Genomic DNA, 23,440 nt, shown 5'->3' with positions numbered 1-23,440 from the left:
AGTGAAATGAATTTGATGATATGCCGTTACACCCCAACTTTATCCCGTTAAGTGCACTCTATATTCAATGAAAAAATAATTTTGTGAGTAAAAGTTAAAATTTAGTTTACAATGCTTTGTGCAGAACATTCCCCTAGGCCAGGTTAAAGGGCATATCTTAGTATCACACTCACGGCTCATGAACTGGGAAATACTGGATTTTTTCTGTAGGACTGCTTGCCTTCACTCTTTCAAACTCACCACCTTTCCCATAGATTAGGCACCTCATCCTGTTCAAATATAAGCTATCTCAAGCCAATCGTATCTTCAATAGGCATGCCTAACTTTTTATGTTGAGTTACCAAAGTAGTATGGCCACACAATCTGTGACTACTGGAAAGAAAGCTGAGAGGCCTCCCCCCCTATTTTTCTATTCATAGCCCTAGAGTGTCTGTAGAATTCCATAATGTTCAGAAATTGTACAAAATTCATTTGCATGAATATTTACTTAGATTTAACCACATATTTTAAATCCTTAACCTTTGTATTGATCACACTGAGGGCAGATTCAGAAATGTATAACTGAGATGGCACAGTCCTCACAGATTGGCCACACCACCTCAAGTTTTGCACTGGGAATCATTTGTTTGAAAGTACTTCCTCAAGAAAATATTTCCTGACATACAACTACAGTATGTTAGAGCTGTTTTTGACATAGGACACAATTTGCATATGGTTCCCACCCACCCATACTTAAATGGATCTGTTTAAATCAAATTTGCTTTTTCCCCTTTTGCTTTTTAAAGTCATCTTAGTAAATATTTCTATAACAAACACATCACGGAAATAGTCCTGTATCACATTTGTTCTTATTTAAAAATCAAAGTAAAACTTCAGCTTTGATTTTCTTTTTCCTTCAAAGCAGCATGTTTTTCTCTCTTCCCTCTCTGGTGTTCAACAATAAACTCTTGTGGTTTTTTCTGTTGGCACACTTTCAGGACATATATCATTCCACTGCATTAGATATGCTGTAGAGCAAATATATTCTGCCTTTGCTGATAAGAACACAAAACAAAACAAAAAACAGCTCCTAGGTGCAAAGTTCTATTCTATATTTTCTTTTAAGCCCATCACACAATATATAATTATTGAGAAAATAAATTGAAAGGGCTGTGCAATTCTAGAAAAAGGAAATAAATTTCCTTAATTTAAATATCTAGATGAAACATCACACCAGGAGGTGTGCTAGATTCTACTTCCAACATTCACACTGTGGCCCTGCAAACTACCCCCAATCAGGGTTTCCCAACTACGCAGAGCAGATACTGTATTGGGAAATGTGGGTCGGTGGGGGGAATTGGGAGGGAAGGGAGGAAGAGCAATTCCTATTTGTGCAAGTGACAGTCTGCTGCACAAGTAGAATGCCATAGTTGGCTATCTGGTATCTTTACTAAAAAAAAATGACTTTCACAGGAAGGTTTTCGTTTCCCCCAATTTTGTTCTAGCATTTCTTTTGACGTTGTTCAGCACATATGTATGTAAAGTCAGTTAAAATGAATGGGAGCTACATATGATTTTCAGCATGTTTACCTGGAAGTAAGTTGAACTGATTTCAATGACACTAAATGTTCCTAGTGTATATTGTGTGTATATTACAGAATCGAATATGCACCACTGCCCCATAATTTCAATAGCTTTAAACATATCTAACCTTCATGAAACAAAATCCTCTCCCTCTCTAGGGCCCTGGAGGTGACAATACTCATTTGAGTGATTCAGAATATCTGACCTCACATCCTATCATGTAGAATCTATGTTACATTTTAGAGTAAATACCAGAAGCAAGTGATCTGTTTTCTCAACAGAAGGTCTAGCCTGCTGAGTCATACTCTCTGGACTGGTAAAGAATGTGATAAGACAGTTTCCTCCTGCCTTGCACAGAGAAATTTCACTAAGGCATACTTTTTCTTTTTATAAAATGGCCAGCAATCAACAAACTGCTTATTCCAGTGCAGAACTGAAGCCTCACCAGAAAGACCAGCAGCATTTCACAGAGTAAGTGGTTTGTGGATTGTGTCATTATGAAGTATTTTATATGAGATTTCTCTCTTTAATGTGCAGCCTAATATATGCTCGGTGTTTATTATAAAATACATTGGCAGTGTCTTTAAATTTAGACAATGTGCTTCGTCACTTGAACGGAAACTTCTTTTTTTAAGCAGCCCCCCCCCACCCCCACCCCGTTGGCAAATCTTGACTTATAAAGTTTAAAGGAGACTTTAAAGTGGAATAGCATTTCTGTTAATATGGCACTTTGCTGCAAGAAACGTCAGAAAATACTATGCCATTATGGAACAGCATCTATAAACACATTGGCAGTAGAGTTTTAATTTAGAACGTTGTGGTTTTCCTTTGCAAAAGCTGGCTTTTAGTTAATAAGAAGTTGAATTCGCTGCTGCAGCAGATACTGTAGCTTCTTCGGATTCCACTCTTCTATCCTTTTGTGACTTTGCATAGCAAGTCAAATGTGATTTCCCCCCCTCCATGTCCTTTATGAGCCAATCGGTATTTGTACCATAGTAATAGAGAACCAGAACAGTTAAGCACTGGAAACCTTAATCTTGTTTTTGGTGAATGTCCTCGTGCCGAACGATTTTGTATATGACCCAGTAAAAAATGTTGAATATCAGAAAGGCTAGTGGAAAACAGGCTCGGGAGATGGTGTCGATTTTCTTGGCCCGATCAATGAATACCTTCCTCATGTCTTCAGGGCTTTTGGGGACAGGTTGAACTGCATTGTTTGGTGCTTTTGGAACCACTCCATCTTTTGCTTGTATACATGGTGGCCCCATTCCGTAGCCTGTAAAACTGAACCGATTTTCCCTTGAATCTTCATCCTGTAAAAATAAACACACAGGAAAAGTCTTCACCTGGAAATTCTAACAACTGAAATCTTCAAGACCCTTTATATCAGACTTCTGGAACGAATTAAGTTCGTAACCCGAGGTACCACTGTATACATAATAATCCATACCTGCCAAGTCTCCCGCTGAAAAATGCAGGATCAGCAGCGGCGCGGCACCGGAAGTTGTGTAGAAGCAACTTCCGGGGTCGCTCCGCCCATGTGTGGGCACCGGAAATTGGGCAGAGCGGCACCAGAAGTCACTTCTACGCATGCCCGGCAGCTGCCGTGCATGCGTAGAAGCGACTTCCAGTGCCCCTCTGCCAGATTTCCGGTGCCCAGACATGGGCAGAGTGGCACCCAAAATGGAGGCTCCCTGGCAGGTAGGAAATCCAGGGGATTTATGGGATTTTTCTCCATTCAAGAGAACAGCGGGAAACGGATTAAAATCCGGGGGGTTCCCACAAAAAACGGGATACTTGGCAGCTAAGATAATAATCACACCTCTCGTAATACTGTAACTATGTTAACTTGTGATCCTGGGCCTAGAACTGGGCTGTTACCCGGACACATGCAATACCCTGTTTCTCATATTTTAAGACATACCCATAAAATAAGCCATAGCAGGATTTTTAAGCATTCAAGGAATATAAGCCATACCCCGAAAATAAGACATAGTGATAGGCGCAGCAGCAATGCTGGCCACGGCAGGAGGAGGAGGAAAAAAATAAGACATCCCTTGAAAATAAGCCATAGTGTGTGTTTTTGAGGAAAAAATAAATATAAGACATGTCTTATAATATGAGAAACACGGTAATAGTTAATGGCCTAGATGACCATTACAAGTGTGTAACTTGGTTCAGATGAATACCAAATTTTGAATTGAATCAGGAAGATTCAGAGAGATTTGGGGAATCTTCCAAAGCAAAGTGGGTCTCCTTTGAACTGAGCTGCTCCTGAAGCATCAGATAGACTCAGATCGTTGGTCTTTTTGAAATTGCAAGTGTCTAATGCAATTAGGGGACTTTAGTTTTTACTCTGACAGATCTACCTTCCGAACAGGGAATAATTTTTCTACATTAGGATTGATGAAAAAGAAGGAACTGACTGTTCTCAACTGAGCAGAAGTGTCCCCGCAAAAGCCATAAACTGCTTTTATTGATCCCCTGCACCAATTAATTATCTTGAAACATTACCGGTTACTGATCTGCAGGCATTTCTACAACATTTGCTATTTTCATACAAACTCTGCCCAAAACACAGGAAGGTAAGCAAATCCTTTTCTTCATTTAGTTCTCCCCCCCCCCCAAAAAATGGTTTCAAAGGCACCCAACACAAAAAATGTTGCACCTTTGCTTTTGAAATCTAGCATTTTTTTAAAAAAAACTAGAAGCACCTCATTGAAATATACTATTTTCATACCAACTGTCTACAAAACAACAAAAGTTGGTGAGGGTCATTGGACAACAACACAGAGCCTTCAGTATCATTGGCCTAGTCCTGTGGGATATTCAGCAAGCACTTTCTGGGCTCCCTTTTGAGTGCTTGCAGAAAACTTTGCTATTCCACCAGGACTATGGAGGCAATTAAGAATGCATACTTCCACAATGGTTAATTGTTTAATGTCTGTTTTTAACTTTTCTACATTTTTATTGTATGATTTTATGTTTTATTGCTCTAAAACACTTTGATATAGGTTGTATGATGTGGTGGTATATACATATTTTAATAAATAAAAAAATAAAAATAACCTGGGAAAAGAAAAACCACCCTAAAACTGTGAAGGCTGTCTTGGTAGAAACTTCCTTGTACCTATCTTACTTACATTTGATGGTACTCCTCCCCAGAGAAAGGGAAATGCCAGCTTGCCAATGGAGTGGAAACAACTCCATCAGAAGTCTCCCTGGTTGGCTGCTGGAAGGCTCCACTGGCTGGAAGCACTGGCGGAAGAATGGGGGTGCAGAGGGAGCAGACTGCCCCTGGCACCACTATTCCGGTATGGTGCCATCGTGGTGGCCCCCCGGGTGTGTGTTGCATACCCCAGTGCACTGGGCGCTGCACCCCCACAGGTGGCGTGTCACGCCCCTACAGGTGGCATGTCATGCCCCCAGAACGCGTGCCACGCCCCTGCGAGCAGTGTGCCACACCCCCGGGCATGTGCCATGCCCCCGGGGGTGCCAGCTATGTCCCCGCCTGCTCTCCGCCCCGGTAGCAGAGTATGCAGCTTCGCCACTGGCTGGAAGGCTTTATTCTTGACTTTAGTACTGCTCAGTACTGGGCAGCTTCCAGATTAACTTTGCCAAGATAATGTCATATGAAGATTTTTGCCATGGCATTTTAGTATGTTGAATATTCCATTTCAAGGCACTCTCTCGTGTGGTGAGATGTGGTGCTTTGCCCTCCAAGGGAACATTGTTTAAGAAAAAACAACAACCTATGCCCAGTGTGTTAAATACTAGTTTCCTTAATGTGAGACCATATTCATACAAAGTGAGATTGAAAGAGTTACCTGTTGGTTACTTTTTCACATTAAAAGCTGATGTGTGATTATGCCAAATGATGGGTAAAGGTTATAATTAAAATAATTACACCATTAATTATTTTTAAAGGGTCTTAACAACAAAAGAAGGCAATACACAATTATTTTATCAAAAAATACAGATGTATTATTTCCATAGGGTGCCTTCTAGAGGAAACATGACACAGATTTCCATGACAAAGGATTATTGTTTCTAGGAGACTTCGGCACTCCTAACCTTCTCTAGACCAGGCATCCCCAAACTGCGGTCTCCAGATGTTTTGGCCTACAACTCCCATGATCCCTAGCTAAGAGGACCAGTGGTCAAGGATGATGGGAATTGTAGTCTCAAAACATCTGGAGGGCCGAAGTTTGGGGATGCCTGCTCTAGACTATGTACCTAGTCTGCAGCTGAGCTTGATTAAAAATGTTCAGTGCGAAATAGTGAAATCAGTGCAACAATAAGAGGAAATTGCTTTCAAAACATGCCGGTATATCCAGAAAAAAATCACAAATAGGATGAACTCAAAACATCAACTGGCATCCAAAGGGAGCTCTTTTCAACAAGAAAGTCTACATTGGCTTTCCTGCAGGTATGGCTGCCTCCCCACCCCTGATAAACAAAAATAAATGAAGATTGAACACAACAAGAAAATAAATAACTGTGGATTGCTAACAAATGAAGAATAACAAAGATACAAAATGAAAATAGGAAATGAATGATATGACATGATACAAAATAATAATAAAAAATCTTGTTTTTACTTCAAATACTATGCTATATAACTTCTTCATTATAGTTAATCCTAGGCAATTATATATAAAGCTTGATATACGCAAATGTCAGGCATGTAGATTCTACTAATATGAAACCCATTTTAAACCCCTAGCACTATATGTCTAACGTAGGGTCTCTTAATATTCCAGCTGATGAAGAATAACGAAACAGGGCCTTGTCCTGGAGTTTATTTCAACTGGAACTTATCCTTAACATAAAGAAATAAAATCGTTTAAAGACTGAATAGCTAATCATATTTTTTGCCTGAGCTCTTGGAATTTTTTGCATTTTGTTTCTTTACAGAAAGAGACACAGTAGGAGTGAAGCAGACATCATTAGATCATTTCACAATGGTCATGTGCGGAACATATTGATGCTCCTTTCAAAGAAGTAGATCTGGAGCTGCATTAGTAAATGGTGAGAGGTTGCTTCTTTCCCCCCTCAGGGTTGCACAAGGGGCACCCTATCACTGTCTTATTTGCTTATCTACTGAAGGTCTCTCGGATCCTGGCAATGCTTTAACATTGCATCAGTATAGGAAACCTTAATTGTTTCTTAATATTCTTAATATTTCTTAATATTTATATTGTTTTTGCAGAAGTATTTAGGTGTACCATATTTAGATGTATTAATTTCTAAACCGTGTTTTGAGGAGAAAGAAAATCAGGTGTGAATTCTATGTTACGAACTCCAAATTAACTACCACAAATTTTATTTCCATGATGAAGGGAGGCTGATCCTCTCTAGTAACAATATGTATCATCACACAGAAGTAATAATGGAAGTTCACAGAGTCCACATGGAAAGACATTAGTTCAGACAAATGGACTGGGCCTTTGTTAATGACTGGGTAGCATGTTAGGACAAATGGGACATCTTCTACATAGTTTACCCTTAAATTTATATTGTAGATTTGAGGCAAAGTCCCGTCTATGAATTCTGCACTTCTCAAGCCATTGCTACGCCGCAATGATTCATTGATTTCATTTCCATCAAGCACTCCCTCATAAAACTTTCATCAAAATGGAAGGCAGACCAAAGAAAATAAAAGGGGGGGGGGAGAAATGATTATTAGTGAAAAAACATATAACCAACCTAGTCTACAAGTGGTATGGCATTTAGAACTTGGGTTAAAAAGCTGAAGAAAAGTAGAAAAGTAAATAAAGACTAGTAAAATGTAGCCTTAGAGTAACACTATATTTTGTTCAACACAAGCACAGAATTAGTATGCATGCTTGCTTCTTTTAAAGTGGAAATGCCAACAAGCAAAGCAATATCCACATGTATCATTTATTTATGATACACCTCCAACTTACTCTCTGCAACCTCTATAAGTGCTTTTTAAAGGGCAAAACGGGTGTGAATTTTAGATGTATTCATCCTAAATATCTTTAGATCCAGTTCATGAATTTAGTGATACTAATTCATGCAAAGGCAAACCCCCAACTTGCACAGATGACTGCGGAATCTTCAAAATATGAGCACACAATTTCCCAACGCCTCTTCCAAAAGTTTCTAGTTCCAAAAGTTTCCATGCTTGCATTACTGATACCCCTCATAGATGTGATGTTCTCTCTTCTTAAAAATATTTCAGAAGGCACAGCTCCCCATCATTATGTGGGGAGCCCACTTTGTGCAATGCCCATGTGGCATGATGGGAGGGAGCCCCACTTCCTCCCCCTCAGAACCTCCCTTGAGGTCCAGGCCTGTTCTGCTCATAGAAGAAGAAGAAGAGAAGAAGAGTTTGGATTTGATACCCCGCTTTATCACTACCCGAAGGAGTCTCAAAGCGGCTAACATTCTCCTTTCCCTTCCTCCCCCACAACAAACACTCTGTGAGGTGGGTGCAACTGAGAGACTTCAGAGAAGTGTGACTAGCCCAAGGTCACCCAGCAGCTGCATGTGGAGGAGCGGAGACACGAACCCGGTTCCCCAGATTACGAGTCTACCACTCTTAACCACTACACCACACTGGCTCCCAGAAGCCAATTGGAAGTCCAGAGGGTGGAGTTGGGCAAGCAGATCTGAGGGATAACTTGTTTCCATAGGCCTGTTCCTAGATTATAAATTTGGGTATGGACCATAGGCCACTGATCTTGCTGTCATGTTTCCTACCCACCTCCTTTCAGATAATGGGCACTGTTGCTATGGGCTTTGGTTCATCACTGGTTAATAGGGCTAGGAAGGAATGTTACCTGCAGCTGCAATTGGCCAAAAAGCTGTGATTTAGTTATTCTTTTATTGTCACAACTTTTATTTGGTTGGGATTCATAACATACTGAAAGGGGGACCCATCTCATAAGGGGTCTTGGGAGTGTCTCACTACAGCATCAGAACATGTTTGAGGGGCTGGGCTGCCCCACATCCAGGCTTCTGAGGGGTCTATGATTTGCCCACCATGTGGACTAGGGGAGACATAGGACAGCAGATGTTGTCTGCTTGTTTTGTCAGGATACTTGCTTATTCTATGCCAAAGGTTGTGGCAAGCTCCAATCCACATCAGTTTTCCCGTGTGTGTGTGTGTTGCACCTGTAGAACATGCCATAAAGTGTGAGGGCCACAATCTCTGTCTTTGCTGTAACAGTGTTTTCAGCAGGTAGTGTGGAAACCTAATCCATGCATTTACTTAAGTCTGTAGTATTAGCTGCTGAATATTCTAGACAGAGCAGCTGAAGTCAATTTGCAACTGCAGCTCAACCCTGGAACTATCCGGTGCAGATTTCAAGGTTAAGCATCAATTGACTTTTCAATATCTAATATTCAGTGCTCATCCAAAAGTATCTGATTTTTGACATGTGATATTTTATATGCCTCAGTATGCAGTGTTCGACACATCGTCTGTCAGCACTGCTGGTTTACCGTATTTCCCCACATATTATTTCTCATTGAGCAATATTTGATACAGTACTTGGAATTTGATGGCACTTGATACCTGTCATTATCAAATGATCTGTTATCTAATAATCTGCACATAATACAGAATTTACTATTTACCGTTTAGTTTTTTTATATTTCTTGTGTTAGTTTGAGGCTGTAAGTGGCTACTTGCTCAGCTGCCTATAGTAGGAATAATCTCCAGACAAGTGGTCAGGATTTTAGTTTAAAAAACAAAAGAATAAGAAGATAATTGGTGGCATTTGTGGGCTGGTGGGCTTCTCCCCCCCCCTTAAGGCCTCATTTCTCATGTGGGCATTTTTTCAACTAGAAGCTGGTGTTGTTTTGGGAAAAGGTCAAGCCACTTGTTTTCTCCCTCAATTATATAGTTCACTAGGAAAAATAAGTAACACCAAAAGCATGTTTGAATGACATAAACTGAAGTGATACATGGAGTGATTCCATTAAATGAATGCTTGACGAGAATAATAAAAAAAGGGAAACCAAAATGGAATCTCACAAAATATTTACATGTCAGTGGTTGGCTGATTACAACTTCACTCCAAGAACTAATAAGAGGAACTGTGGTGAATTTGACACTGGAAGGGTTACAATGGGAAAAAAAGTATTTTCTACATCTTGTCCTAGAAAAAGAGACTGGTCCAGCACTGCAGCTCTGATCATTCCACTTTTTCAGTCTACTACAGTTTGTTGACCTGGATATTCTACCAGATCCTATGCATTTCTCGTTGCATATAAATTGTAAGGAAGGTGGGGCATACACATCTACATCCATATAGACACAGGTTTGACTGCAAAAAGAATCCTTCCAAAAAGTGGGAGAATTATGGAAATCAAGTCTACCTCTGTTCAAATATACATATTTGTTCCATGCCCTATCATGCATACAGCATTTGCAGTCTACATATTATACGGATAGAACATTATTCAGCAAAGCAAAGGAGGGGAATTTAGCTAACAATGGTTCTCCAATCAGGAAGGAATGTAACAATTAAATGTCAATAATTATCTCACCAAGGGACAACCCAACCAATCATTCATTCTCAATTCTTGAATGTTGAAGTCAGATTCCAAAATCATTAACAGGTTTCTAGATCATTGGCTTGATAGTGTATAAAATACCTATCCATATGTGTGAAACTCTGAGTGGATGGCATATGATTATTGAGTGGCAGTTTCATTATTCCTGACCACACTTCCCATACAGTATTTAATATTGCTATGTCAGAAATGGGATACAGTGGTACCTTGGTTCTCAAACTTAATCCATTCTGGGAGTCTGTTAGACTCCCAAAACTGTTCGAAAACCAAGGCACGGCTTCTGATTGGCTGCAGGAGCTTCCTGTACTTAAGCAGAAGCCGCGTTGGACGTTCGGCTTCCGAAAAATGTTCACAAACCGGAGGAGTTACTTCCAGGTTTATGACGTGCTGGAGCCGATTGGTTCAGCAACAAAGCCATTTTAGAACCAAGGTACGACTGTACTGTGTTAAGCAGCACACTTATTTGATCAATTTACACAGCATGCTTCTAATGTTCATGAAAGGAAATAAATGTAGGATGCAACAAATACCTTATGGTTGTATCCAACTAAGTCATATTCATAGTAGACCCCATGAAATCAATGGACTTAAATGAATTAATACCAAAAAATTCAATGGATTGACACTGAGTATGCCTTAGTTGGAAAGAGCCCTATGGAAAAAAAAAGTATTTCTTGATCTCTGCTCATTTCCTGGTTAGATAAAATCCAACTGGCCAAGTTTTTTCTTTTTTCTTTTAACCTGACTGCAGATTAAAAAGAACAAGAAAATTAGGTTGTTAATGAAATCAAATTACATGTTCTAATTTACCAATGAGAAAATCTATTCCTCTTACAAACTGAAATGGAACCAACTATTTGCCTGTGTTCACTAAAATTCATTTTTGTTCCATAGGGGCTTCAGCATGATACAGATTCTCACTTCTGCAGATTCTATCACATTATAATCTAGATGATTGGAGCTTATCTGCTAGCAATGTTAAATACTTCTAAGTTCTAGGTTACCTACAACTGCGTAAGCCTATAAAACACCTGTGCATATGTGTATGTATTTAAATTTGTGTTGCATTCTGTACCAAGAAGAATATTGGAGTTAACTCATTGCCCCATGAATACCAATCATTTTATAATATGATAAAGCATTTGAAGATTTGTCAAGACTCAGTGTCATGTGACTGAATTTTATTCCTGCTGCTTTCTGGGAAGAAAGATGAATGTCAGCTTTGAAACACGAGAACTTTACAGCCCAACCCTCAGTGAGAGTTACATTAGTCACCACCCATAAGGAGCTGTTGGGTTATAGGATCACATTGGCACTCTTTTTGTCCTTGGATACTCATTTGCGTCTATTTTTATTGGTGCAAAAAAGAAATGAAAATGTATTACAACTTATAAAATGGTCAATGTCTATTAAGTTGTGTGTGGGGTGAGTGTTAAACATCGTGTATTGTTTTGTTCCCCTTACAACGTCTAGAGTGGTTTACTTTGAGCATGCCACCAGTAATGGACATAAATCTGACATCAGGAATCACAAGACAGCAAAACCAGTAGGAGAACATTTCAATCTCCCAGGACATTCTATGCAAGATCTCAAAGTAGCTCAGAAATAGACTGGAAAGAGAAGTTGCTGAATTGCAACTTATTACCAAACTTAAAACCATGGAGAGACCTGGTCTGAATAGAGAAATTGGATTCTTATCTCATTATACATGATAAAGCTATTTTTAGCCATCTCACTCCTTGCTTTTTCCTGTGACCAATTGCAGTCGTCAACAGGTTTACCATACATATCAGACAATCACCCATTCCCACCACCGTTTTGAGTAATACCTCCTTCCCACCCTCCCACTATATATAAGGGTCTGGTGACTTCTGTTGTGTATCTGAAGAAGTGTGCATGCACATGAAAGCTCATACCAATGACAAACTTAGTTGGTCTCTAAGGTGCTACTGGAAGGATTTTTTTTTATTTTGTTTCCATACTGACTCTGTAAGTGTGGAATTGAACTGCTAAATACATGCAATGTCTAATTCCCTCTCTTGCCACTCCCCAATACAAAAGTACCCAAACCAAGTCTTATATAAGTTAAGTAGATTAAACAAATGAATACATTGGACCATAGTAGGAAATTATTTTAACACATTTCAAACCATCAGTTTCCACCGTGAAGGGGCAATCTGCTAGTATTCTCAGAGGGTGAAATTAAACTTTGTGCAGCAAGCTTCCACGAGACTCTTGTCCCACTTAAATCCCTTTTTAATCCTTTCTCTGAAGGTTTCAGCGGGATTTGTGAATTACACAGGCCTTGTGCTGACCTTAGGCAGACAGAATGTTATCCTGTGTTAACATGTTACTTGTACAGCCACTCCTAAGACACTGTACCATTGTTACAAAGCAGACAGCCCTTTCTGCTGCCTGTATTTCTTTAACCTATGGCTGTCATATTTACCTTGTTCTTCTTCCTCTTTCGGTGGAATCTCAAAAGTTCTTTATGCTGCCTTGACACAAAGTTTACAGCTGCATATTCCAGAAGTGCCGAGAATACAAAAAGCAGGCACACCGCCATCCAGATGTCAATTGCCTTGACGTACGAGACCTATAGATAGCACAGAGTAAAAGACTGCTGGTATTAGAAACACAGATGGGAAGTGCAGTGTCTCCTAATGTCAAGGAAAGAGAAATGTGTTTCCCCAAGCCCAGAGAGAAAGCTAGTTTTACAGGGGGAAAGGGCAAAGGCCAAATCTATATTTCCCATAAAAGTAACATTTCCTGAACACTTCACACTAAAAGCACTATCCTAAGATTTCCTGTGCCATTACATATAAATATATAGGGTGAAACCTACTAGCTATTGTGCTAACACAGCATTGCAAATCATTCTTCTTCTTTGGCAACCACTCATGGCTGAGTAAGATTGTCTTCCATAAACACGGTTTTAACAGTGAATCCGTAAGTGACTATGGAGGATGATTCTGGATCCACATGTCCTTCCACAGTGGGGACATCGGTTTCCAGGCAGGAGTTGAACATGGTGTGGATTTGCCAAGCGTGCTTTCCTCTTAGCACGTTTCTCCCTTGCATCCTGAGTTTGAGTGTCTTCAACGCCCTTTGTAAAGGCTGTTTTCCGATTGGAGCGCTCGCAGGCCAGTGTTTCCCAATTGTTGGTATGGAAGGAACAAAAAATGCTCACAATCTTGCCCACTGAATATTTTTGAATCTACCAAAAATGTCTTATTATTCTAGATATGACTATGTCTTTGAGCTCCACATGTCCCCACATGGTCATATGGTTCCCATTTCCAGCTTAGATTGGTAGAGTTCCACAAATTAACTTATTTTAAGATTTAAGCTGGTGGTAAGATCCAATGATGCCAGCTGCTTTTAGAATTGACTTCTGCTCATGTAACAGCACTTGTCCTTCTCTTTCCATTGCACCCACCTATCCTTGAAATCTACATTGTGGGGTTGGGGAACTCACTGTGGAAGACTTTTGGGGGGGGGGGCAGGGTTGCAGGAAGAACAAGAGAGCCCTATTGCATTCATTTCCACAACACTGACACATACCAAAATCAAGTGCAGATGAGCTCAGATCAGGCATTTAGCTTTTTAAAGTTGTTTGCCTGAATAGGAAAGTGAAAATTATGTGTGTTTTGTTTCTAAGATCATGCTCTTTACAAGCAGTATTTTTTTTTAAAAAAAGAAATATTTCTCAAAACAAATTTTAAGTGCTAGTGAGGAATAGATCAGTTCTATTTAGATATTTAATCAGATTTGATGAAAATATTCACTGTAAGCCAAAAAGGAGCTGATTCACTTTGTTAAAGCGTCTGTAACTTTTTTTTTGGGGGGGGGCATATCCTTTAACTACAAAATAGTGCATCCCAGCTATTCAAAACAGTCAGAACTTTAGCTTTGCATAATAATAATAATAAAAAGCTTTGGAGCTAGAAAGAAATATTTCAACTTTTCTCTTATGAATAGCTGGGATGTAGTATTTATCTAGAAGCATTTGGAACCATTTAAAGAAGCAGCAAATATTCCACTTTTACGGGCTGAACACAGGATTTCAGCCCAGTTCCTCACCACATTCATTATGACAAAAGAAATTAAGCTACACAGCCAAGTGGACTATTTCTTTTCTTCACAGACATTGGCCAATTCTTTCTCAGAACTGAACATCTAGTAGTAAAAGTTTCAAACAGTACAACACTTCAGAGCGCTTTTTAGTTTCAGTTATATTGATGTACCGTTCTGTTGAAGCCAGCATCAGGGTTTCTTCAAAGTGAAAGGAAACAGAATTTGACCTTGGAACAGTAAATCAAATAACGGAGATCTCACACTAGTGATGCTTTATGTCTGCCATCACCTTGTGAACTACAGGGAACTGTAAGACCTGTGTGTACAAATCAGGGTGTTGTAACTGCCAAAAATGTGTTCAGGAGAAAAAGAAATAAAGCTACTACTTACAACTATATTCACTACTTTATGGCAATGGGTATCAAGTGGCTATTGCACAAGAGAGTTGCAATACTACTTCTGAACAGCAGGTTTTGTAATCATAGGTTTATTATAATACCTAGCTGAGTCATTCAAGTGCGGCTATATAGAGATTTACACATATAATTGAAATAAAGGCTAAAGTGCACTACACAAATGGTTTAGCTTTAATCCCCCAAACCTGCCCCACTGAAAAGATCTTCCAAGGTTTATGAAGGTACACTAGCCACCCCCTTCCAGATTCTGCTGAAAACACACTCTCTCTCCAATTATAATGTTTGCAAGTATCAATACTTGAGATAACCCATGATTTGTGAATCCACCCACACTGGATTCTTAGTGGTATCTGGAAAAGGCCGAAACCTACAAGATGATGGACTAAGATAACAATGAGCATTTACAAAGATTATGACGAGGAATGGGTCCTGTTTGCCCCAGGGAAGCTATTCTTGGCAGCAGCCTCATGGCAATTGCAGCTTCAGCTCCAGCCCTCAGCTTGGATCTCAGCAAATCTCTGGACAGTTCCACATGTGTGGGTCTTAAGTACCTTTGCTTCCAAAAGTAGTTGTCACAAGAAAGCACCGTTAACTGATCCTAAGGGGTCCTGAGGGAATGTGGCACAAAAGGAAGTAGATCAATATAAAACAAATGCCCTAATGCACAGCAAGGAATATCTCCAATGAGAATCTACATTTCCATGACCAGCAGAGAATTTGACATAGCTGAAAATGATTAAAGCAATTTAAGGTTACAGGTAGGTAGCCCTGTTGGTCTGGGTCGAAGTAAAATAAAAAAATTCCTTCAGTAGCACCTTAAAGACCAACTAAGTTTTTATTTTGGTATGAGCTTTCGTGTGCATGCACACTTCTTCAGATACTTCAGATCTGAAGAAGTGTGCATGCACACGAAAGCTCATACCAAAGCAATTTAAGGTTAGTTTACAAGGTGAAAATGTCCTCTGCTACTGCAGATCTTCCATAAACATACTTTATATTGCTAGTGGCATGTGTTTTAAGACTAGGAGGGCTAACACACAATATTTGTTGTTGTTTAGTCGTTTAGTCGTGTCCGACTCTTTGTGACCCCATGGATCATAGCACGCCAGGCACTCCTGTCTTCCACTGCCTCCTGCAGTTTGGTCAAACTCATGTTCGTAGCTTCGAGAACACTGTCCAACCATCTCATCCTCTGTCGTCCCCTTCTCCTAGTGCCCTCAATCTTTCCCAACATCAGGGTCTTTTCCAGGGAGTCTTCTCTTCTCATGAGGTGGCCAAAGTATTGGAGCCTCAGCTTCAGGATCTGTCCTTCCAGTGAGCACCCCTTCATGGATCAATGCCTTGTCGTGGCGAAGGGGCTTGAATAACTCAAAGAAGCTATGAGCTATGCCATGCTGGGCCACCCAAGATGGACAGGTCATAGTGGAGAGTTTTGACTAAATGTGATCCACCTGGAGAAGGAACTGGCAAGCCACTCCAGTATCCCTGCCAAGAAAACTCAATGGACAAAGACAACACACAATATATGGGGGGGGGGGAATAGCTCCATGTTTAAGGAGGAGCAAAACACACAGAGAGAAATATATAAAGTCCAAGAGCTTGCATACCTTTGGCAGGGAAGCCCGTGACCCTGAACTCTGTGTTGTCATGGTGAGTACTGTTGTTATTCCTAAAGCCACTCTTGCTGGTGCTGCATCCATATTGATCCAAAACGAAACCCAGGAAAGTATGACAATTAGGAGGCTGGGTATGTACATTTGAATGAGATAATAGCCCATCTGCCTTTCAAGGTGGAATCGAACTTCAATACATGTAAACTTGCCTAGTTATAACAGAGACAAATCGTTAGTGGAATTAGCTGCGGTTTTTTTTTTTAATCAGCGGCGAGAAATGCAACGATACAGCGATTTTTAAAAATAGCTTTCTGTTTATAACAATTGATGAAAGTGACTAATCCAGGGGTTGGCAACCTAAAGAGCGCTGGAAATAGTGTTTGCACGTGTGTGCATGCTCGCACACTCTGACCCACTGTCTGTGGGACTGTGAACCGCCCTAAGCCACAAAAACTTTGCTGACCCCTGGACTAATCTATAATTTTTTCCAGGCTTTTCTTGCTCTTTTCCATTTCTATTTAGGGAAAAAAATACATTCATAGGATTCACAGTATACTTAAATCATGTTACATGCCACAGGCAAACAGCGGATAGCCTTTCATGTCATGATTGTGAACTTCTAGAGCAGGTGATACTGACTGAAGAGAATGCTGGACTAGGTTGCCAGACTCAATAGGGTACAGGACTTCTGTGCCTTAATTGCCCTGCTCTCTTTTGAGTCTGGAAACCTTAAAGAGAAACCAGCAGACCCTTTGTTTAATTAAAGGGTCTTCTGGTTTCTCTTTAAGGTTTCCACACTCAAAAGAGAGCAGGGCAATTAAAGGCACAGAAGTCCTGTACCCTATTGAGTCTGGCAACCCTACTAGGTAGACATTTCATCTAATCAAGAAAGAAGTTTCTTAAGAGTACTGAAGAACACAGGCTTTGGGTTATTTAATCATTTGTAACATTACTCTGACTTTACATAATAACACTGCACAGTCACAACACAACTTTGAAGGCCACTTTAACAGCCATGGCTTCCCCAAAAGATTCCTGTGAACTGTAGCTTGTTAACAGTGCTGAGAGTTGTTAGGAGACAACCCACAGAGCTACAGTTCCCAGTACCATTAACAAACTACAGTTCCCAATAGTCTTTGAGGGAAGCCATGACTGTTAAAGTGATGTAAGAGTACTTTAGCTGTGTGCTATGGCTATTCCCTAAGTCAATGGGAGTGCTTCTCAGGCAAGTAGGTGTTTGAACCCACATTATTACAAATGTCTTCATCATAACCTGCTTCTGCATTAAGGAATTCAGTTTGAGCTTTGTACAAGGCCTGATGAAAACTGGAACATTAATTTGGGAAGACAGGGAGTATAAAGAGCAAAAATGAAATTCATGATGAATGCAAAGAGAGAGAGAGAGAGAAAAGCAAAATACAGTTTCCTGTGTGTGAGGAAAGACGTCATGTTTTCCCAGTTTTCTTGGGAAACTGCTGACTTAAATCCTTGTTAATAATTCTCCATTTCCCCCTCTGATCATTTTATTTAATCAAGGAACTCTTAATACAGGGATTAGCATATGGTTTGTTCCACAGGTTGATCCACAGAGGCAGAGGCATAGCTCTGCCAGCTGACACAAAGGTGATTAAATTTCTGTTTTGCTATCTACCCAGCAGCAGTCTAGCTCTACTATATTTCCGTGCAGAAGGTAAAATATAGGCTATGGTTGTTCTGAACAGTCCACCTTGCTGAACTTTTGGTAGGTTCAAAGAGGGACCATCTTTTTTTTAATGCTAGAAATAATGCTACATTATCAGGTAGAACAATTTCCAGGGACATTCCAGGGCTGATTTGAAAGTACATGGCTTTGTAGCCACATACCCTAGCTCTTACTTTAAAGAAAAGTCTTTTTTTTAAAATGGATGTAAAGTCCTCAGACCACCTCATAGTATTGTAAGCTTACTATGTACTCTCCAACCCCTCACATGACTTCCTTTCTGCCCTGGATATTGCCAAATTCCTTCCCTTTTATGCTTTTCTTTCAGAGTCCATGGATAATGGGTATTGAGACTTAGGACCCAGGTGAAAAGATGTGGTATTATTATTATTATTATTATTATTATTATTATTAATTACCCACCCTTCACCCTAAGGTATGAAGGTTACAACAATTTTTTTAAAAAATAGTATGTTCCAGAATGTGTGAGACTTAGGTTCAAATCTCTGTTTAGACATGAATTTATTGGCTTCGGTTCACTGAGTCTAAAAAAGAGCTCTGACAGGAAAAACCGAAGATTCCAACCATCTACCTGAATTCATTTGTGTTTCATTGCATGCCTCTTCCCCAACTCCTTTGGCTTTCACCCAAAACCAAATCTCCATGTGCTTCTGCTCCCCTGTGTCTCTCTGCTTCCCTCTTGCCTTTCTTAAGTTCCTACACATAAAATGGACTCATAAAACTATACTTTGGATTCTTTTTTTTCCTACTTCAAAAGTCTGGCGCTGTTTTTCCTATGACATTATGATCCCCTTGGTTGCCACTTGGTGGTGGCAGCCATAATGTTCAGCAGACAACATCCCATCGCTCTCCACAAGCCATTGCTGCTTTGTTTTGAGTACATTGCTGAATACTCCTAATGACTAAGAGGAAAGAGAAACAACAGGACTTTCAGTTGTCAACAAACTATGTGATTCTTCTACCTGTGTTGTAATGCTTGGTGCAGTAACATAAATCTTTATCTTCTTTCAAGAGAAACTGTGGCAAAGTGAGTCCATCGGCCACCTGGACAGCCCCTTTTTCTTGCCACTCAAAGATGAGATCGTTCATCGTGTATCCAACTAGGAATTAAAAACAAAGCATACAGAAGCTGTTGTCATAACATAAAATTGGCTTAATCTCCAGATTCCATTATGAAGGGAAATTTTCAAATTTTTCCTGAGATTTCCCTAAATGAAGAAAAGACATTTTCTTCTTTATCATTCTAATTAATATTTATCATCATCATCAGTGTAAAGTGTAGGAGGAAAGGTTTCTGACATCCTGTCTCAAATTAAGCTCAGAGTATCTCCATTAAAAGTGCTGATCTATGAAATCAATCCTTATTAATTTCATCAAAATTGCCCAGACGTTCTGAAATATTCCATCTATTTGTTTGTCTTCCATGAGGTTTTCCTTTGATGCTTAGCTGGGCAGTGATGACAACAATGCAAAAAAGGTATAGTGTAAATGTTTCCTGTTTTAGTTTGGATTCCTGTGTTCTTTTGTGTTTGAAGTTTTTAATAACTACAGAATCTAGAAAGCAACCTTAGCTCTAAAATAGTGTTATCATGTATATAACCTTACTGCTGTGTTTCTCAATGCACAATATCATGCAATATTACCCTATTACAAATCCACAGAAGAAGCTTACAGAAAGAGAACCACAGATGCATATATTTTTTCACACCTTGTATACATTCAGATGAAAACCAGCTGTGTGTAAAACAAATTATCATTTGAAGCATGTAGATTCTAGCCAGGAGTAAAATCTCATGAGTGCAACTCATTGAACTGACAAGGAACAACTGCTATGTCAAAATGGATTTTCCGAAATGAGATTCATTCATTTAATATGTATTTTAATTATAATTATCTGCCATGACCACTAACTCGTTCTATGTTACAATTCATTTAACTATGAAAAATGCATAGGCAATTGCTGATACAATATTTTCTTTCTACCTTTTGTCCTTTCGAAGACATGAGGCAACCTGGAATTCACTTTTTCATTGCTATGTTTTAAAATCACTAAGAAAAGTGATTTTTGCACTCATTTCACAAGCTAGCAAGGTTATGCTTAAAATTGTACAAGGCAGGCTTAGGCAGTATGTGGACTGAGAACTCCCAGAAGTGCAAGCTGGATTTCGAAGGGGCAGAGGAACCAGAGACCAAATTGCAAACATGCGCTGGATTATGGAGAAAGCTAGAGAGTTCCAGAAAAACATCTACTTCTGCTTCATTGACTACGCAAAAGCATTTGACTGTGTCAACTACAGCAAACTATGGCAAGTTCTTAAAGAAATGGGAGTGCCTGATCTCTATGTGGGACAAGAAGCTACAGTTAGAACTGGATATGGAATAACTGATTGGTTCAAAATTCGGAAAGGAGTACGACAAGGCTGTATATTGTCTCCCTGCTTATTTAACTTATATGCAGAATTCATCATTTGAAAGGCTGGACTGGATGAATCCCAAGCCAGAATTAAGATTGCCGGAAGAAATATCAACAACCTCAGATATGCTGATGACAAAACCTTGATGGCAGAAAGTGAAGAGGAATTAAAGAACCTGTTAATGAGGGTGAAGGAGGAGAGCGCAAAATATGGTCTGAAGCTCAACATAAAAAAAACTAAGATCATGGCCACTGGTCCCATCACCTTCTGGCAAATAGAAGGGGAAGAAATGGAGGCAGCGAGAGATTTTACTTTCTTGGGTTCCATGATCACTGCAGATGGTGACAGCAGTCCCGAAATTAAAAGATTCCTGCTTCTTGGGAGAAAAGTAATGACAAACCTAGACAGCATCTTAAAAAGCAGAGAAGACCCTGATGTTGGGAAAGAGGGAGGGCACAAGGAGAAGGGGACAACAGAGGATGAGATGGTTGGACAGTATTCTAGAAGCTACCAACATGAGTCTGACCAAACTACAGTGGAAGACAGGAGTGCCTGGCATGCTCTGGTCCATGGGGTCATGAAGAGTCAGACACGACTAAATGACTAAACAACAACAAAGAAAAAGATATCAGACTAGTGAAGGTTGAGATAGTATAAATTATTCCACAGAGTTGTAGCTGGGTTGAATTTGTGCTTTTCATATACAGTATACACACTATATAGCCTGTGCTAAAACTTGCATTTGCACCAGCATGTACCTAATCTGTAACAACAGAAATGCCAATTTTAATAAATCTGGCATTACGGGAGCAACAAGACAGCATCCTAGGCAGATATGTCAACAAAACACATCTAGTATTTGGGTTCCATTATCAAAAGTAAACCATTTTAGCATTATGTAATAGGCACATGGAAGAGACACTTAAGGGATTTTCTCCACAGATAATACAGAAATTAAGGTGAAAGCTTTGGGTGCTCAGATGTCATTAACTCCGCAATCCTATAGTTCCTCTGAGGGCATCTCAGGGGCCATATGAAACATCAGATCTCACTCTCTGAGATTGCTACAACAATAGGAATGGTGGCCTGATTTAAATTCCTCCTCCCCAGTGGTGTGGAAAGATGTAAAGCCTTGGCCCAATGTCAGGACAGCCCCATAAAGGGATCTGTTGGGGTGGTTTGGATCGTGTGACAGAGTGGTTTAAGACAACCTTTCTCAACCTTGTGTTCCCAGATGTTGTTGGACTAAAGTTCCCATCATCCTTAGCTAGCAAGACCAGTGGTCAGGGATGATGGGAGTTGTAGTCCAACAACATCTGAGGACACAGCGTTGAGAAAGAAGGGTTTAAGGGAATGTGTGCCAGCCCAGGAGCTGATGTAAATGAAGCACTAGAAAAATCAGGAAAAGTACACAAAACATGCCTCCACCTTCACTTTCATCCTACTGGGAGAGAGCTCAGTGGGGTGTTTGATAAGGCAGAGAAAACACCTTCAGTCTCCTTTTCTTCTACTCCATGGTCTTATGGAAGCTCACAGAAAGAAAGGTTCTTGTTCTATCTTTTCCCCTCAAAATGCATCTTTAGAAAGTTGAGGGGGTCGTGCTCCATCCCTCATGGCTCAGGAGGCCCCCTCAATTGTTCAGAGAGGCTTGGAGGTCAATCATGTGCCTGTGAGGGACTATTCTTGTATGAACTTATCTAAAGATGGAAGCCACCAAGGAGACCCCCTTTATGTCTCTTCCATATACTGTACCTATTATGCAATTCAGTACATGTTGTTTTTAAAGCTAAGTGATCTAACACTATATAAGACTGAGATTTTACACACTTCTTGTCTATCAAAGAATAAAGAGTGGCGGCATCAGCATTATTTTTCGGGTGTCTTTCTTCACCAGTGTGTGATCCCAGACAATCAGGAATCAAAAGGAGAACATAGTGTCCTTGCATCACATAGCTGATGAAATTCATGGTGGTGTCACAAAGGGTAGACAAAACTTTCCCACTGTTCTCTCTCTGAATTGGGCAGGGAGAATGAATATGTTTGTACACATTACCCAAGCAACTGAGCTACATTCCCTATTTTGCCACAATGCGCTAACAGTTATATTGTTTTCCAGGGCTATGGTGGAAGAATTTTGCCGGAATCAATTTCTAGTTGCACTAGGTTCTGCATGTCTGGCTGGGTCAGATGGTAGATATAATGTCATGCAATCTTTACGTGCACCCCCATTTACATTTTGCAACAATGGGAAGTTAGTTAGGATTGGTGAAAGGAATTCCAGCACAGTTTCCTCCTCCACTTTCCCTTTGAACAATGGTACAGAAATTACCAAAGAGGAGAGACATGTTATGTGAGATCAGATAAACACTTCATGCATTAAGTTTGTACTGCAATAAATATATTATAGCACATTCCATGAAGATCCCATTCAGTTCAATGGGATTGCATTTTAAAGTGCCACATGACTATTTTCTGCTTTTGCTATAATAGACTAACATTGTCCCATACATGACATTGGCAATGAGAAAGCTATGCATCTTTTTACATGGTTATTTAGTTCATTTTAATTTATAATATCAAAATTTATAAGTGATCTTCATGGACAACTAGGAGACTACATAACCTACTAAAGGATGAATGCATCATTGGCTATAGTTTAGAAATTATTGGAACAGCCTGCCAAACAGTGAGACTTTGGACTGATCCTGAGCAGTTGTCAGTCCCCTGTTCTTTCCCAATTCAGTAAGACTTAAGACTGCTTTGTTGGTAATAGTGTCAAATTTATTTCATTTCATTGCAATCATGAGCTGACCCAAGACATATAAATATATTAGGATAACTCTGTGTTTATGCTACTGCACCAGAAACGACATCATTATCAAATACAGTTTGTGCACCAGAGGGCAGAAAGTCACTGTGCTTGCCTCAGTGGGGAAGAGTGGGATTGTGAAGAGATGGGAACAGACAAGCAGACCATGGTGTATTCAAACAGCCTTTCAGAAACCGCCAAGCAAGCTACATTTTTGTAATTCTACATGCTTGATACAGGGTAGAACCAATAGTGATATGATTAACAGTCAGTATGAT

The 23,440-nt window shown here is 39.8% G+C and overlaps 1 protein-coding gene and 1 long non-coding RNA gene across 3 annotated transcripts in view; one reads left to right on the top strand and one right to left on the bottom strand.

Annotated features, from left to right (window-relative positions):
• The first annotated feature begins 1,837 nt into the window (after positions 1–1,837).
• Positions 1,838–11,526, top strand: LOC148687315 (uncharacterized). The gene is made up of 3 exons (XR_015947494.1): positions 1,838–2,034; positions 6,481–6,594; positions 11,008–11,526. It is a non-coding gene; the product is annotated as an uncharacterized LOC148687315 (long non-coding RNA).
• GLRA3 (glycine receptor alpha 3) overlaps positions 2,595–23,440 on the bottom strand; it is a 69,045-nt gene continuing 48,199 nt past the window's right edge. Inside the window, exons 6-10 of one of the 2 annotated variants that reach the window (XM_088659721.1) lie at positions 18,902–19,039; positions 16,214–16,428; positions 12,563–12,709; positions 7,070–7,180; positions 2,595–2,876 (exon numbers count right to left, since the gene is read on the bottom strand). In XM_088659721.1, coding sequence (XP_088515847.1) covers positions 2,595–2,876; positions 7,070–7,180; positions 12,563–12,709; positions 16,214–16,428; positions 18,902–19,039 — 893 coding nt within the window. Of the gene's footprint in view, positions 2,877–7,069; positions 7,190–12,562; positions 12,710–16,213; positions 16,429–18,901; positions 19,040–23,440 lie in introns of both variants that reach the window. The other variant, XM_088659713.1, reaches the window with a different exon arrangement.

This window comes from Zootoca vivipara, chromosome Z1 (genome assembly GCF_965207765.1).
Source record: "Zootoca vivipara chromosome Z1, rZooViv2.hap1.1, whole genome shotgun sequence".
In the NCBI taxonomy this organism is placed as follows: Eukaryota; Metazoa; Chordata; class Lepidosauria; order Squamata; family Lacertidae; genus Zootoca; species Zootoca vivipara.
The sequence above is the reverse complement of the archived record's forward strand: the minus strand, read 5'-3'. Positions and strand labels throughout refer to the sequence as shown.